An 18,072-nucleotide genomic window follows, 5' to 3' on the forward strand; every position below is an offset into this window, starting at 1 on the left:
ACTGTATTTCTTATTTTTATTCTTGAAATAGTACTAATGTCATTTTCTAGCTTGTGCTTGTTTAATGGTGCAACAGATGGAAATTAACATTTGGCTAAATCCAGTCTTTTTATGACAGTGTTTACATTCATTTATATGCACTGTCCTGTTCAAATAAAACCACTTAAATAGAATCGGACCAACAACGTGACAAAGGCTAAAATACCTCAAAATGAGGAAAAGCGACAGTCACTGTCATATATCAGACTGGAAAAGGTAATAAAGTCATTTCAAAGACTTTGTGACTCCAACAAACCACAGTGACAACCATTATCCACAATTGGAGGAAACGCAAAACAGCTGAAAACCTTCTCAGGAGGCTACAAAATAGCTCCAGGAGCACATGGGTGACTCAAAAAGGAGGCCGTAAAGGAAGCCGGAACAACTTCTGAAGCTCTGCCGGCCTCACTTGCCCTAGTTTAGATCAGTGTTCATGATCCAACAATTGGAAAGAGAGACTGGGCAAACATGGCATCGATGGGGAAAGTGGCAGGGCAAAACAACACTGATGACCCAAAAGAACACAAAGGCCTTCTGTCTACCAAAAATACAAAGACATGGTGAGACACGGTGGTAGTAGAGTGATGGCTTGGAGTACATGGTGGGCTATGATACAAATGCATTTCATATTATACAAAAAAAAATGTGGAAAAATATTCATGTTTCTCCTTTTTACAATCATGCACTGCTATGCATCTATTTCACAAAATTCCCCCAAAAAACAACAACATTGAGGTTTGTGGTTGCAACAAGGCAACGCATCAGAGACATCAAACGGTAAGAACACATCAAGGCACTGTAAAGTCAGACTGAGGAAATGAACTCTCCTTTCTTCTACCTACTACTGTTAAACACAAGTATGACACTTGCGCTAAAGCCCCATGCAAACATTGGAGCGCTTCCAAAGATGATACACGTGCGTCTTGGTATGTTCTGTTCACAGTCATTTTTTTTTTTTTTAGGAAAGCTCCTCCAACAATGCCCCACATATTAACAGTGTCCTCTATGCTCAAACATCAAAAATAAATTGACGCAGAAGATGAACGAAGATAGCATTTCCTGGAAGGTGCTTACTCATTCTGCAGAGCGGCTACAAAACGAGAATTGACAAGAAAATAACTGGAGTGGAAAAAAGTTGAGATATCATCTGAGTGCAGAGTTTTTACATGAAGAATCCCTCTCTGTCTGTTGGACGGGGTTTCTAAGTCCAGGTTTTCCCGAACATAAAATCTGTGCAGTCAGATGAAAGATTAGGAGCAGTTAAATCCCGGCATGTCTTCAAATGCTAAAAATGAACATCAAAAGCTGAAGTTTTGTCTCAACTCTACATTGTCTGACCGAATGGCAAACATTTGTAGCTAGATGTCAAATTATATACAGGTCCTCAAAAACCAGCTTTTATTTTGATATTCCACTTCCCCTTATCAGCAAGCTAATTTGCATATTAGATAACTATTTAGTTGCAAACTAAATGTTTAACTAGCAACTTAAATATTTAGTCGGCAAGCTAAATATTTAATTTGGAAATTAAATATTAGTCTGAAACTAAATATTTAGTTTGTAAAATAAATATTGAATTTAGAGCTTAATTAGTTTGTAAACTAAGTGTTTAGTTTTAAAGCCAATTATTTATTTCAGACTGACACTAAGTATTTAGTTTGCAGACGGAAAAGCTTCTTAACTGCATACTTAATTTCCAACTGAACATTTATAAACTAAATATTGAGCTTATAATCTAAATATTTAGTTTTCAAATATTTATGAATTAAATATTTAGTTATGAACTCTGACATTTATGAATGAATGATTAACATGGTGAAAATGACTGAAAAATAAACTTCTGCATTTCTTTCCTCTGATTGACTAAATAAACCAAAAGTATTGCTGTTCATTTTTTACTGTGCAACTTTATAAATGGCATCCCATATATTCCAAATGATATTGGAACAAGTCATTTGAAAAATGAATAAGTATTTATATTTCCAAACTTCCCTCTTTCCTTATTTTCAGTCTTTTGTCAACCTTAGGACTGAATTTTGGAGCATTGTAACACTAAAATTAGGAGTGGGGGGTGTTATGAACGTAGAATGTCATGGATATATTACAGTATTATTGTGATAGCAATAAAAATTGTGAAGAAAAAAAAGACAATTTATTGCTTCTTTTTTAGGTATTGTATAGCTATGACTGCATGGCACAGCATTCATGGTGCCACAAACACAAATACTGTTCCTGGAAAAACATTCCTATTAACAAACAGGCCTCTTCAGGGCTCCACTTACTGAAAAAAATGTGAATAAAAAGCTAAACTTCACACAGTATTTGCATTTAATCATATTTTTAAATTTACTGATACTTTTTGACGTTCTTGTGAAACAGTGGACAAAATTGTAAAAATAACATTTCCAATAATACTGTAAGTTTCTTTTTTTTTTAAATTTGATATCAATTAAAATTTATCGAGACGATAAATCAAAATTCTTATCACGATAAGGTTTTTCACGATAAATGATAAACGATACGTTAAATACCCACTGCTAACTGAAATATGCTTTGATCCAAACAGTCATGAGGTTTCAAGTCTTTTGACCGGCTTCCTTGACTCTTAATTTAAAGCGTCCCCACAGCATGATGGTGCCACCACCATGAAAGAGAAGGGAGCTTTTAGTTATTGGGTGATAAGAGCACTTTTCCAGGACACCATTACGTCTTTTTAATGCGCTTAAAACTAGCTCCGCTAGTGAGACGCTAAAATGCAGATTAACTGCGGCATTGTGGGCTTGACAGGGCGGAAAGGAGGAAAACATCAACATACCATCATGTGCTGTTGACGAGGGAGATGATGGTGATGATTTCACGATGATGTATCGTCTATTAATAGACCTTGCAACGAAGTGACCACAGTCACAAAGGAGAACAGCAACGCCACGGATGAGAGGCCCCATTATGTCCAAACCAAGGAGTCAGCCGCTTTGTCAGGAGGGCACGTCGCAAACAAACCGCATCTGATCGAGTCTCTCCCGCGCACCCAACAGCTCCGGCTGTGCTAACTCCCCCAACCCCCACCCCGACCCGGTTCTGCTGAGTGGGCGGAAGATGGAGTTGTGAAGGTCAGGGGGAAAGACTCCGAGGCTTCAGGCTTTGACCTCTGGTTCGCCACACACACACACACACACACACACACACACACACACACACACACACAACAGGCGTGCAAGTGCGCACTCCCTACAGTTTCCAAGCTGCTCTGAGTCACAGATGGAGCCGTCGCAGGAAGCAGAAAAGGGCAGTTAGTTGTGGAAAGGCAGACGACAAGTAGGCCGTAAGCCCCCTGATCTGGCAAAAAGAGAGCCGTGCAGAGGTGGAGAGGAACAATGAGATGCTTCAGAGGAGGAGAGGAGAACTTGAGCCTCACAGCAGCTCACTGTAAAAACCTCGTGGTTAAAACAGAGGATCCAGCAGAGGAAATACAGGGGATTCCAACCAGAAGACTGCCATTCTGTAGGTCTGTAGGTATTTTTTTCACACACTTATAATAAATGTCACCTGCTGTAATACTGGAGTCCCTCCAGCAGGGCCAGCCCAAAGCTTTTTGGGGCCCTGAGCAGATTTTCATACCAACAGGTCAACATCAGATGCTTCATCACTACTAGGCTGCTCTAAACAACCAACTACAAAAAAACAACAACAAAACTGCAAAAATAATAGTTTGGATCTACAATCATCTATGGATGAAAATTTGATCCTACAATAATTTTTTTAATCCATTTGTTTTCTGATAAAATAATTAAATAAAACAGACAATCTGTTTATTTAAAAATGTTACTTTAAAAAAAAATCAATTATTGTGGCCCTCTGAGTGCTTTCAATTTGTAATTTTGGCCTTTGTGGTAAAAAGGTGTGGATTTAGAGGTATTGTTGTAGAAGAGATGAATGCATATTTGCACCTCATTTGTCAATTTTCTTGTTTTTAAAAGTATTTGAAAACCAGGGGTGTGTATATCATTTTTCTCCACTTCACAGTTATGCAAGTGATTCCCCTAAAATCTTGATAAAACACGCAAATATCTAAAGTAAGATGTAAGAAGGTTCAGGGACGGTAAATGTATAAAACACATGTAGGAGAAAGTAGATAGCATTTTCCACAGTTGTTTATCTTTCTTATCTTCTCCCTTCATGCAGATGTTCAATCTGTGGTTAAAAAAAATCCATGAATATACTCCACCCTCGGTTACATATGCGCTTGTTCACACACACACACACACACACACACACACACACACACACACACACACACACACACACACACACACACACACACACACACACACACACACACTCACACACATACACACACTCACACATGGACGTTTCCTAATCTTACGGTAAACAGCTTCCTTCCACCCTGAGGCTTTGCCTTTCACAATCTCACCCAGGAAACCAAAACAGGTACCACTCAGGTTTTGGCACCGATCCATCTGATCCTGACTGTTAAAACTCGTTTTGCCAAGCAGCTCCTTCCATCCTGAAACCCTCGAAAGACTACCCAAAAAAAAAACACATTTAAAAGGCAGGACTATGTCCTACAGCAGGTTTTATACCTCCTGTAAAAAAAAAAAAAAAAAAAAAAAAAAAGGCAGAAGTCAGACAAAGGAATTTCTGAACTGGAGAGGAGAGAACAACTAAATCTAAACAGACTAAACAGAGACATGACTAACCAAGATGTGACTAAGGCGGCGGACAGTTCTAAATGATTTTTTTTATGCACATAGTATAACTTGATAAGTGATGTGCTGAACTCGTACATCAAAAATCTACTCTATTGTATCAATCATTTTAGAAAAGGCTGATTAATAGAGATAATTCCAGGGGGAAAACACAATACCGCATATTAATCAAGCTGCCTTCTCTTCCTTATCTTTGTTTTTCACTAGCATTGGGCCGGGGTGGGCACGGTGCCACCTCACGAGTGTTCCCGTAAACACTCCCCCAGCCGGGACCGTGAGCTGTTGTTCAGAGCCAAAATGTCACTGGGACTGTGGCGAACCTCCAACCGCAGCTCAGAGCAAACCCCCGGACCGGAGCCACGCCGCGCCGCGCAGAGCAGAGCATCAGAGCCAGGGCAGCTGCACACAGAATGGAGTTTTTATAGGGGAGGCGGCAAAGAGGAGGCTCAACGCTGCCAGGAACTGTTGTTTTTCTCTGTTTATCTGCACTCCCATGGATACTGACAAAAAAAAAGAAAAAAAAAAGCATGGAATCATAATAGTCCGTCTGAGTGGCGGAGAATTCCCTGAGATAACGGAGTAAGGAGATGCGGGATCTTGGAAAGGTCCAGCAGGAGACTGACTTAAAGTTCTGTTTTTGTTTCATCTGACCAGAGCATCACCTTCCACACATCTCCTTTAAAAATACTGAAGCCTCCCTACATCATGATTTAGCCACCTCCGTGTTTCACCATGGCAACAGTGATATTCAGTCTTACTTTTCTGCCACAAAATTACATTTTCATTATGTGCAATATAATATATTTTGGTATCCGATACTTAGTAAAGACAGGGCCAATATCACAGATACTGATACTTGTGCTCAAGTTTAATAAATCATCAAACCTCTGAGCTCTAGGTTTTTATGTGGGTCTTCCCTTTGAATTATTTTGTTGAAACTTAGCACAGAATTTGGACAAAGTTTATAGGTATGCACAAAATATTGTATTGTATTATATTAAAACAAAATCTTTGTTTGATTTAGTAAAATTTCAAAATGGAATCGGAGTCTAAAGTATCAAACTTACCACAACAGTTTCTTTCCGATACTGATTACCAACTTGGTATTGATAATTTGGAACAGTCTTCCCACCTCTAATGTTGATTTCTTTGAGACCAGATGACCTTATTTTAGTTACATACATCTCGGCATCTCAGTCTGGATACGGGACTTTTTAAGACTTTCCTTTAATAATGACTTCCTTATTGCCACACTCCCATAAAGCCCAGATTCATGAGGCATACGAATAATACTTGACCTCTGAGCACATACCTCCACCTGAGCAGTGGATTTCTGCAGCTCCTCCATAGTTACCAGGGTCCTCTTGGCGTTGAACAGTGCTCCACGGGACGTTCAATGCTAACCCCTAACCTAGCCGCACTTTAACCCTCCAGTCAACTTTCTCCCTGACTCGTCTTCTGTGTCCATTAGTCTTCATGACGCTGTTTGCTATGTAAAGTTCTCTCAGTTTGACTTAGAAAGAAATTGATCTTGCTGGATTTTATGTTGGGTTATCAGAATAAAAGGAGGCTAAATGCAAATGCTCAACACAGATTTTCTGATTGTAATTCGCAAAAACTTCCCAATCACGCGCAGCTTGGTGTCGGTCAGCCTCGTGGACTCGGCCTGTCCTGTCATATGGGATACTGCGGCGGAGGCACTTGATCATGCTTGCGTGGGCGTTGGAAAAAGTACAAACAAAAGACAAAGGTGCCCTTCTTAAAAGAAGAAGAAAATGAAAAAAACCCAGACAGGTGCACAAGAGAGGAATCGTGTTTCCTTTCCCTGCACTCCTACGAGCTCTCAACCTTTATTGCCACAGAACAGCAGGTCTTTGTTGTGAGACCGGCGTTAAGGATCAAAGGGGGGAAATTAGATGAGCACGAATCTTGGGTTTTTAGGTAACTGATGGTGTTTGGCTCGAGTCAGATGAAATTTCCTGTCTTTCCCGTGCCCTCATCAAAGTGGCATACCAAGCGGGCGGCGTGCCCAAAGTCAGCAGTACCTCCCAAAGCTGTCAGGAGGTGACTTGTAACAGATCACAGATACTATGTTGGCTTCAGGATCTGTTTCATTCAAGTTTAAAATATATACACATATATACATATACACACACATATATATATATATATATATATATATATATATATATATATATATATATATATATATATATATATATATATATATATATATACATATATATATATATATTCCAAGACATTCTGTCTCCTAAATCTACTGACTTTGAAGCCAATTTGCTCCCCTTTCTGGGGGGAAAAGTCCCTAGCTTCCCACCAGCATGGATTGAGTTTACACAGGAGAAGGAATGCTGCTGGAAGGACGCCTGAAGGGGCGTGGCTTTTTGGTAGCCCTTCTGGAGGAACAACTCGTCACCATGCCCATATAAGAGCATACCCATATAAAGCTCAACCAACTTCCTCTATACGAGTGCTCGCAATAAACAGCCAAACGTCTCAATATTTACAGCATATTTTACATCTAACAGGAAAAAAATTAACAACGGAGTAGCATATTTTATATTGCCCCGATCGGATATGGAAAGAACCAGCAATTTCTTCTGTAGTTTGACAATAAACAAATGAATGAAAGAGCAGAACGAGTGAGAGAAATTTTGATTTGATAACCTCGCAACCTCGGTTATCTGACGGGCATTTTATGTAGATCGTACGGACGCAGGAGGCGGTGTGTGGACGGACTGCGTCGGGTTATTTCTCCGTTGCCATCCCTCCTTGGTGCGCCGCTCTCTTGCCTACAGGCTTGTTTACAGGCGCCTCTTCCCGGCATTGGCGTCACCCGACGACGCAGTGACGTGGCGGGAGAAGCCAATGAGAGCGCTCCGTCAAGCATGTGTCTGTGTGTATATATATAAGGAGCGACTCTGGCCGGGACCGAACACACCTCACCACAGGAGCAGACAGGAGTGAGGAGAACTTGACAGGATTGTGTACACTGCAGAAATTGAGAAAAAGGAGAGAAAAAAAAACACTTTTACCTGCTGACACTGAACTGAAGAGAGATTTGTTGGACATTCGCTTTCTCTTTTTTATCCTGTTTTCATTTTCGGATAGTTTTGGGGACATTTGACAGATACAACCCGAGCTGCTGATTATTGCTCATTATAACAGAGACTGATTTTTTTTTTCTAGAAGCAGCCGGTAAGCTTCCACCTATATATTTTTTGTTTGTTTTTCATCCTTTACGACTTTATGTCAACAAAGATGGAACAGCCTTTTTATCATGACGACTCGTTTCTGTCGGCTTACGGCCACTCAGATGCAGCCATGCACGACTACAAGGTGCTAAAGCAGAATATGAATTTGAACTTGACAGAGCCCTATCGCAACCTGAAGTCTCAGCTGAGGGCCGAGGCGGACCCGTACCAAGGGGGCCAGCCGGACGTCGGGTCCCTGAAGCTCGCCTCCCCGGAGCTGGAGCGGCTCATCATCCAGAACAGCAACGGGGTGATCACCAGTCCCACGCCGGGACAGTATTTCTACAACCGGGGCATCACCGACGAGCAGGAGGGCTTCGCGGAGGGCTTCGTGAAGGCGCTGGACGAGCTCCACAAGATGAACCAGATGCCCCCTCCGAACGTCTCCATCGGAGCCGGCGGGGTTACGACGTGTTCGGCGGCGGCCTCTAGCGTCTTCGGCTCCGCGCTGCAGCCCGAGGCTCCCATCTACACGACGCTGAACGCGTACTGTCCGAACGCGAGCACGCTCTCTTCCGCCTCCAGCTACCCCACCGCCACCATCAGCTACCTGCCGCCTCACCAGCAACAGCAGCAGCAGCAACAGCAGCAGAGCCACACACATACCTCGGCGCCCGCGGGACACCTCTTCCAGCACGCGCACCTGGGCTCCGGCATGCACCCGCAGCGGCTGGTCGCCCTCAAAGAGGAGCCCCAGACCGTGCCGGACCTGCTCAGCAGCGACGGCTCGCCGCCGATGTCCCCCATCGACCTGGAGACCCAGGAACGCATCAAGGCGGAACGCAAGCGTCTGCGGAACCGACTCGCCGCCACCAAGTGCAGGCGGCGCAAGCTGGAGCGCATCGCCCGGCTGGAGGAGAAGGTCAAGGTTCTGAAGAGCGACAATGCCGGGCTGTCCAACACGGCGTCGGTGCTGCGGGACCAGGTGGCACAGCTCAAACAGAAGGTCCTAACGCACGTGAGCAGCGGCTGTCAGCTGATGCTCACCAGCAAACTTGAGGCGTTTTAGGGCCACGAACTCACACATATGGACTGCTAAATGACTGAGAAGTAATAAACACTGGAGACACGTTCTGCGACGTGCGGCACAGGACGGAGCGGCCAGCTGCACGGAGCCGACTGCAGACCGCTCTGATCGGGACTGATTTGAAATGGTACTTTCGGATGCTGGTCACCGCTCATAGGACCATTCAACACTTCAGCATCCAGGCTGAGCAACACAGCGGGCACTGGCGCACATTAAGTCGGGTTTACTAATGGTAGAAAATGGGAATGACTATTGTACTACTTTGTACTTTTTTTTGTTTTTGTTTTTTTGTTTTGTTTTGTTTTTTTTGCAATGCTGCATTTATTCTTTGTAAGTTATTTTTGTTTGCCCGGTTGATCCAGGCAAACTTTTGTAAAATGTTTACATTGTCTTTTCTTTTTTTAAAAAAAATATTATTTGTGACGTGTATTTAAGTAAATTGTCTTTTGAAATGAAAGAAAACGACTTGAGTGGTCTTTGTTTTAATTTTTATTTTTTACATATTGCTTAATCAATGGGAAAATGAGAGGGATTTATTTTCCTATTGCACTATAACCCTACCAGTTATTTGTCTATCTCTCCCAGTGTGCACTTATACAACCAGAGTTCTGGTTTCCGTGTTTTTACGTACAGCACGTACCGTGCCTTTCCGAATTACGCACGGGCGTGCCCAAATATGGGCATGTTGTTGTCTATTTCGTCATAAGGGAGGATTTCTGGGAACCCCCGCCCAGGTAACACAAACCGGTTTCACCCGAGTCCCGCCTTGTACTGAATAGATAAGAACTCCAGCAGGGCGGCGGAGTTTCCTCCTTATTGAGCAACAGTTACAGGGAACTGCGGCCACACCAGGGCTGGGCAAAGTGCAGCTTCTTATCAGGTGTTCTGATAAAACAAACTGTTAAGAGTGTAGAAATAACATTTCAAGACGAAAAAAAAATATCTAAAGTGCTTTAGATTACGTAAATAAACAATTGATAATAAGCAAATTTAGAAAATATTATCTAAAAAACATAAAAGTTAATCTATCTTGGGGTTTATTTTCAGAATAATAACACCCAAATGATTGGCATCGTTTGGGTGGCGGGGGGGGGGGTGGATTTGATTACATTTCATTATATTGCAACAAGTATAAATTACAGGTTTGACAGCTAGAAGATAAATGACTTTATAAAGTGTACTAGTTAAACAAAATTAGTGACACAATGAAAGATCATGTGATCTGGATCATGTTGAAAAGGAGAGAAAAGAGACGAAAAGTGAAAAGGAAAGTTAACGTTAGGGGTGTTAAATGCTAGACATTAAAATAATTTAAGTTTATATCAAGAATATCATGTTGTAAACAACGGTCAATAGGCATTTACTACTGTATTGCATTTCAATAGGAGTTTAACTGAAGATATTGGTTCAGTTACGTTGAAGTCTCTCGTCATTGTTGCGATATACAGTTGAGAACGGTAAGGCTGATCTGTTTATTTTCTGTTATATATTATCAATTAGTGTTACAGACCAATAGACCACAGTCTGTGCTCCAGCTCTCGTCGATGGGAGAGAAGGACATCCGGATATCCTCCCTTTGACCCAATACCCCATGAGACCTGATCTCTGATAAGCGGAAAACAGTAGATGGATTATAGACTTGTCACAAGAGACTGGTGGTTTCTGTGTTGGAGTAGGAATGTAAGTTTACGGCTTCCACTAATGGTTAAAAATCAAGCATGCTAACAGAATAGCCTTGCTAACCCTCAGGCTGTTGTTAGCAATGAACAACACAGCTTAGCATTTAAAGTCAGGGTTAACGTGTCACCTCAGTTTGACGCTAGCATTAGCAAAACACGAGAAAACACATTTTACTAGAATACTTGTTAAACTAGTAAATTGTGAATGTAAGGTTAAATTCTGGCTCTAACAATAAAACTTTCTCAGGGTTTTACGTGTCACCTCAGTTTTGACGCTAGCATTATCACTATTGTGAAACTAGTAAAAGGTGGATCTGAGGTTAAATTCTTGCTCCAACACAAAAACTTTCTCAACCTCAAGTCTTGCAGCAAATTCAGCTGATTCACTCATTTGCAATATGGCCCATATAAACAAATCCGCCCTGTGGCCACTGAACCAAATTCTTTAGCTTAATTCCCATGACATGTTTCGGTAGAATTTCTTATAAAAATAAAGTAGCTAGTGGTTGAATTTACCTGAAGTATGACACCATCTTTACAAACTAAGATGCTTGTTTAGAATATAAACAATTTTAATGACTCATATTTAAAATTCCTTTTTGTAGTACATCGGTGAAAAGAGTTTAGTCTCAGATGTCAGACAAACCAAATCCCAACTAGGTCAACCTAAAGATTTAAATACATAGTTAACATGTCTGTGTAATTCTGTTTTTTTTTTTTTTTTTTACTCCAGGGGAAGTGACAGTGGCCTCAGGAATGTCGGGGGTGTCTCAACGCTGCCGCACGCGCTTTGGCACGGGAGTGGGCGGGAGTGGGCGGGAGTGGGCGTTCGGTGCATGAGGGATCGAGCGAGAGGTTTGGGCTGCCATGCATGGGATTGCAGTGGGACGCATCACTGCCCAAATATGTGCGAAACCAAAAGGGTCAAAACAGGAACAGGAAACAGTAAAAAACCCCAAATTAAGGAAGATTAACATGGAACAGTTTATTCAGGGTCACCACAAAGTTTTGTACAAATAAAGTCGACAGTGAGACGCGGTTGTATATTAGAGGATTAGACGTGAGGATGAAATGGTTAAATTTCATTTTTCAGATTGGAATCGATTTTCTTTTTCTTCATTACACATGCAGACTTACACTCAAACTTGTCTGAAGATACAAACAGTGAGGTATCACAACTAAACAGTGAACCAGAACGAACAGAAAACTGATTACGGGGTGGAAACACTGTAAAAACAGAAACTACACAAGTTGCCAGAAGTCCATAAGCAACCAGTTTTGTGCAGCGATCACTGTTTTTCTGGTGTAATTCTGGTAGAGATTATTTAACTTGGTTGTTTTCTTGGCACTCACCTCCCTTTTGAGAGTAGTGCATACATCTTCAAAGGGATTACATGCAAAGCTGTCCTAGAAATTTCCAAAGTTTTGATGTATTTGGTGTCAGTTAATGTATGTTGAAACAAAAATCTGCAAAAATCACTGCAAAAAACTCAAAATCTCACCAAGTATTTTGATATATTTTCCAGTGCAAACACCTCAGTACATTTGAAATAAAATCAAACTAACTCACAAATAACTATTCAGCAACAAATTGTTTTCAGCAAAAAATTTGTTTTGAGTCAATAATTCCATAATATTAGGAGATTATTTCACTTACAACATGAGGAAAATGTATTAAGATAAAAAAAAATACTTGGTAAGATTGTGGTTTTACAGTGTATCCACCACTTTGACCAGTTTTCTGAATGTTTTGTATCATTGTCTAATTCTAATACCAAATAAGTTTCTGTCTACTTTCACAGAACAGACCCTTAGCATGATGTGGCCACTACCATGTTTAGCAGTTATAGTCGTTTTTGTTTTTTACATGGATTAAGCTTCACATTTGCTCTTTTCACTCATTCTTCATGTCAGTGTAACAAAAAAAGACCAGACTTGCCTTGGAAAAAGATCAGTTCAAACTTAGAATTGTATTGTGATAACAGTGATATCACAATAGGATAACAGTGATAACGATAAAAATTGTGATTAAAAAAAACAATTTATTGCTTTTTTTGAAAGTTACAGTGTTGCTGTGACTGTATGGCACAGCACTTATAGCATCACAAATACATATTCTGTTATTGAAAAACTTCTTCAAGATTTCACTTGCTTAAAAAATTGTGATTTATATCACTGCATTACACATGATAGCTGCATTCAACCACATTTTCAAATCTTCTTATTTTGATGAAAGAAATGGTCAAGACTCCATTTCTGATAATACCGACAGCTTTCAGCGATAAATCAAAAAAAAATTCTGATCATAAGACGATAAACGATAATCAGTACAATGAACGCCCAGCCCTCGTTCAAACTCACTACAAACAGTTTCCAAATGACATCGGATTCACGCCAGGTGATGAATGCAACCCATGCGCTGTCAAAAGAACACGTCTAGTTAAAGGTTAGCCGCTACATCTGTGACCACTGACCCAGAGAAGCCACGCAGAAAGCGGGCCCCATGCAGGAAAGGCTCAGGGGGATTCCTGTCCTGTACAAGCAGTGGGTGACGTTCAAATAAACAAGCCAAGCGATCCGGGCTGCGACAACTCTTTAGAAACCACTTCAAAGCGCTCTGTGAGGGAAGGCTGCGGTTTGTCGTTGTGCGTTCTCACCTCAAGGTGTTTTGGAGAAGAAGACTTGAAGCCCTTTTCATGCATTTAAATATGCTAAATATAGTGCGATTTCCATCAATAACAACTCCTGTTATTTTCTGCCATGGACGTGGAAACAGAACCCGCACCCACGCAAGGTTTTCTTTTTCTGCCTTTTTTATGGTGAAAAAAAAGTTGCTGTTTGTTTTTACATATAAAGGGGATCTACATCGTCTGAGCTGATCTCTCTCTGTATTCAGCAGTTTCAAATGGCACCGACATCCTCGTTGAAAAGAAAGGCATGACTTTTAAATATCACTGCAGCACATTAAAAAAAAAAAAGTAGAAGAAGAAGGGGGAAAAAACAGATCTCGGTTTACGCACAGAGCAGGCCTACATAACACAATGCGCACAAGAAAGCCAATATAAGCCATGCTGGCTCTCCACACGCCTCGGCCCACAGCCCACGCTGAGTGTCTGTGGGAACATCTGTGATGTGAACGGTGACGTATGAAGAGCTCTGGGTGGGTTTGACTTTCCTCTACTCGAGCCCCCTCTCCCTCCTACAGCCACTTGTTCCCTACCCTCTGTTGTCTTCTCGAGAACTATGAATATTCCTCCCACCTTGCAGCGGCCATCTGAGCTTCTTTGAATCACCATTCGGGGTGGTTAATGTGACGGGTGATTTTTATTTATATATATTTATTATTATTATTATTATTATTATTATTATTATTATTATTATTATTATTATTTGGAAAGGGGTGACGATTGGGTTTGGTGGGTTCGTAGTAGGAGGGAAGATTGAAGCAATCGTGAAAAAAAAAATAGAATCCCGTAAATGTCAGGTTCACTTGAAGCTTTGATGTCGTATGTTTTTCCACACATTAATCCGACATATAGAATAATTTCCATGATATAGAGTTAGAGACGCCTCTCTCATGAAAATATCTAGGTCTTTATAAGCCACAGACTTAAGGGCCCACAATTTTGTAGCACATGAAGAAAAGCTGTGAATGTTCGCGGAACGTGATGTGAGCGATGGCATCTAAACAATTGTTGTTGAAATGTCCTTGCATCCTAATATAAATATATATATATGTTTATGTTTATATGTATATGTATGCAGCATACCTGGAACATGTAAGTATATTTATGTTGGAGAAGTTTGAAGTGACGTTGAAAAGCTTCACGAGAAGTCAGTGGATTTTGTGGGTAAACACTGCCATCTAGTGGAGACTTTATAGAAGCGCATGTAAATTATACAGCGCCTTGTTTTGGCATTCATGTTTTGTCATCATACCACGTTTTATTTGAATGTTTTGGGATTAAGCCAAGACAAAAGAAAAATCTCAGAATTGTGAAAAAGAAGGAAAAATGATTCATGGTCCAATCCAGCTATAGTTTACTCTGGATCTTAGGTGGACCGTAACGGAGAGAGACTGTTCTGTTTTATTATATCAGTCCAATTTAGTTCGTAACTGATTTTAAGTGGCCAGTAAAATTTTAGTCTTCCTCATCAGATTTTGGTCTTTTCTCTTCGCTATGGGAATAAGTATATATGCATATTAGTTTTACTGTAAATAGAAAAAGAGAAAAAAGAGAAGAGTAAATTTTCCAGCAAAAAACTCAAATTTTAGATGAATTTCAGAAATATAAAAAGAACAAAACAAAACGTAAAAACGTGTCAAAACACTCAAATTTTCGACTTTTGTGGGAAAGTCGATATCCGAAAGTCGAAAATTTCCCAGATATTTTTTCTAGAAAATTATCTGTAATTTTCTAGGAAATAATTGATTTTCTCAGGAAAAAATTAAGAATATCCTCAATTATTTCTGAGGGTTTTTTTTCAAGCAAATGTTTGACTTTTCAAACTCAAAAATATATATTTCTAGAAAATTTCTGAATTTTTTTTTGGCAGAACTTTACTCCTCTCTTTTCAATCTACAATCGCCCTAATTCTAATAGGCCGTTGTAAAGAGCTTCCTAAACTCACATATACCATCTAATATCACTTTTCTGTCGGAAAGCCTCTTCCATCCTTCGTTTATAATGTCAAAGCTCTCTGGTGGCGTCTTATTAAAGCACTCAGTTTGTCTTCAGACAGGCCCAGCATAAAATATTGATGTCAAACATCAGACAATGATTTTCATGCAGTGCCTTTAACAAACCATTCATTGCCAGTCTAGACTTCATACACTTTAGCTCAAAGCACATAAACAAGGTTTTATCCGAGTCATCTGGTCTTAGCTCTGGCTATTTTTAGTGTTTTCATCCTGCTGGAAGGTCAACCTCTCTGCCATGTTTGTCTTTTGCATCCAACATCTTAGTTTTCTCTCTCTCTCTCTCTCTCTCTCTCTCTCTCTCTCTCTCTCTCTCTCTCTCTCTCTCTCTCTCTAACTCCAATTGACTTCCATGTCCCTACTGAGGAAAATCTCTCCTGCAGTATGATGCTGCCACCACCATGTTTCACCCTGAGGATGATGATGCACATAGAATGAAAGCTTTTAGCCAATTGCCCCCTCTGCTGGGAACTCTTGGTAACTGCAAGACGAACTAAAACCGTCAGAAAGCTTTCCGCAAAAAAAGTAATAATTATTAATAAAATATCAACGGATATCCTGACAACAGTTTGAAATATTAAATTGCCACTGTTTTTTAGGTATAAAGCTGTTTGTTAAATTTTTCGCATTTTATATAATGTCTATTTGCTTCTCTATTATTAAATACATGTGAATCTCAAAGGGTTTTTATATAATTATATAAATGTTTATTAAAAAAATAGTGACATGACATTTTAGAGTTCATAAGGCTCTTATGCTTTATATATTTTTGTTCATATTCAAAAAATAATATAACAGGCATTTTTCAGACTAAAGAGTGTATCTGAACACATTTTATAACCTAGCCCTACTTTAAACTTCTCCACCTGTGTTACTTAGCCTTCATTGTGCCGTTTGTTTGTTCTCTAATAAGTCAAGTTTATTTGTATTCAGCGCCAAAGCAGTTCAAAGTGCTTTACAAAATTTTAAAAAAAAAAACATCATACAGTCATGAAACAAGCAGTAAACATCAAATTTGTCAGGCGAATTATACATCAGATATGTTGATCAATTTTAGTTACTGCTAGTCAAAGGCAACTGTAAACAGTTTGGTTTTAGCCGTGATTTAAAGAAACTCACTAATTTTTTTCCACTACAAATGTGCACAAAACCTAAACATAACAAGATAAATAAATTAAAAAACATAAATAAGATTAAACACAAATAAATAATAATCAAAAAAATGCAAACCATTAAAAAAAACCTCAAGCAAACTATCCACTACTTTGTGTTGGTTTGTCAGAAAAATCCTATGAAATGTTAAAGTTTGTGTCGTGAAAATGTCAAATTCTGAAAATGAATGCTGTGTTACGCCTCTGCTCAGTGGGGTTTTCCATTCATGCGAGACAAAAAGAGAGAAGAGCTCTCACAAAGGTTAGATTTGAAATTTGCAGAAGCAAATTACAAAGCTTATCTCAATTATTGAGTTTGTTGCAGAACGTTGGCCTTGCAGACTCTGGAGCGACGCTGAAAGAAAATCACAAAGATAAGCCAGTCTCATCTGTCACCAAGATACAAGCTCATCTTCTTTTGTGAGGCGTCGACACGGTCAAAGCCTTCTGCTCAAAACTCTGAGATAATACACAACAAACCTTAATAATGACCCTGTCTGCTTCATTTTACCATTGACAATGGTGACTTTAATAGAGGAGACGATATTAACTAGTATCATCAAGAATCAGCTCAAAAGTTACAGCTGAGAAACACAAACACACCCATTTTTATCTTCACAAGGACTTTATTTTGACTTCCAGTCGTTTTTTCATTAATTTCTATGGACTAACCATTACCACAACATGCTACCCCTAACACACTAAAAAGCTGAAATAACCCTAGCTACCTAACAGCTGAAACAATCCTAGCTAGCTAAATAATATAACCCTAAAGATAACCCTCGCTCCAGACATTTAGGAACCAACCAGAAGCGTAAGGTGTGGACTTTATGTCAGAGCTTTATCCAGGGACCGGTGCCTGGAACCTGGGTGAACATTGTTAAAAATCCCCTTATAGACTGTTTGTTGATGATTATTTCAATAACCAATTAATCATCAGCCGTTGTGACTTCCATAAGAAATTGGAAAAACAGAGCACTGAATTAAAACTGGCAGGAAAAAAAACAATTGCAAATTTAGACTTACATGTAGAAAACCACAAGTTGTAAACGTAGTTTGTGTTCTCTCAAATAAAATTCCAATGAAATGCATGAAAGCTTGCGTTTCCAAAATAGCAAAATGTTTAAGATCAAGATACTTTCAGTACAACACTGGACAATGTAAGAGTACAGTGAGCAGGTAGTGAACTGTAAACATGAAAGCATTTGGATTTCTCACCCAAAGCGGTGCATGTGAAAGCAGAGTGAGTGGCAGCTGTCTGGGCGGGAGGGTAAACACACTTGTCATGATGTGTTTGTAAATTAGCATCTGACGATAGTGAGAAAACATTGCTAAAACAAGAAACTGTAAAGAGAGGTTGAGGCCATGCTGCAGGACATATCACACATTACTGGAGTGGAGGAAGGAAGAAATTTCATGAAGCAATTCTTCAGCTATGTCCCAACAACAGTAACTTGGGCAATGCGTTGGGAATA

General features: G+C 39.9%; 1 protein-coding gene and 1 long non-coding RNA gene across 2 annotated transcripts; both read left to right on the forward strand.

The window, feature by feature from the left end:
• Window positions 1-3,220: 3,220 nt before the first annotated feature.
• On the forward strand, window positions 3,221-5,654 carry LOC148157941 (uncharacterized). The gene is made up of 2 exons (XR_015764075.1): window positions 3,221-3,544; window positions 4,974-5,654. It is a non-coding gene; the product is annotated as an uncharacterized LOC148157941 (long non-coding RNA).
• A 2,045-nt stretch (window positions 5,655-7,699) lies between these two features.
• Window positions 7,700-9,530, forward strand: junbb (JunB proto-oncogene, AP-1 transcription factor subunit b). The gene has a single exon (XM_015003362.2). It carries the CDS (start codon window positions 8,037-8,039, stop codon window positions 9,048-9,050), a length of 1,014 nt encoding a protein of 337 aa, XP_014858848.1. The 5' UTR covers window positions 7,700-8,036; the 3' UTR covers window positions 9,051-9,530.
• The last annotated feature ends 8,542 nt before the right edge of the window (window positions 9,531-18,072 follow it).

The sequence above is a fragment of the Poecilia mexicana genome, unplaced genomic scaffold (assembly GCF_051168715.1).
Source record: "Poecilia mexicana isolate PSO_F unplaced genomic scaffold, ASM5116871v1 scaffold_8, whole genome shotgun sequence".
Classification (NCBI taxonomy): domain Eukaryota; kingdom Metazoa; phylum Chordata; class Actinopteri; order Cyprinodontiformes; family Poeciliidae; genus Poecilia; species Poecilia mexicana.

Bases quoted from the DNA above. Each gene is read 5' to 3' on its own strand.
- junbb (XM_015003362.2), top strand. From the start codon at position 8,037: ATGTCAACAAAGATGGAACAGCCTTTTTATCATGACGACTCGTTTCTG.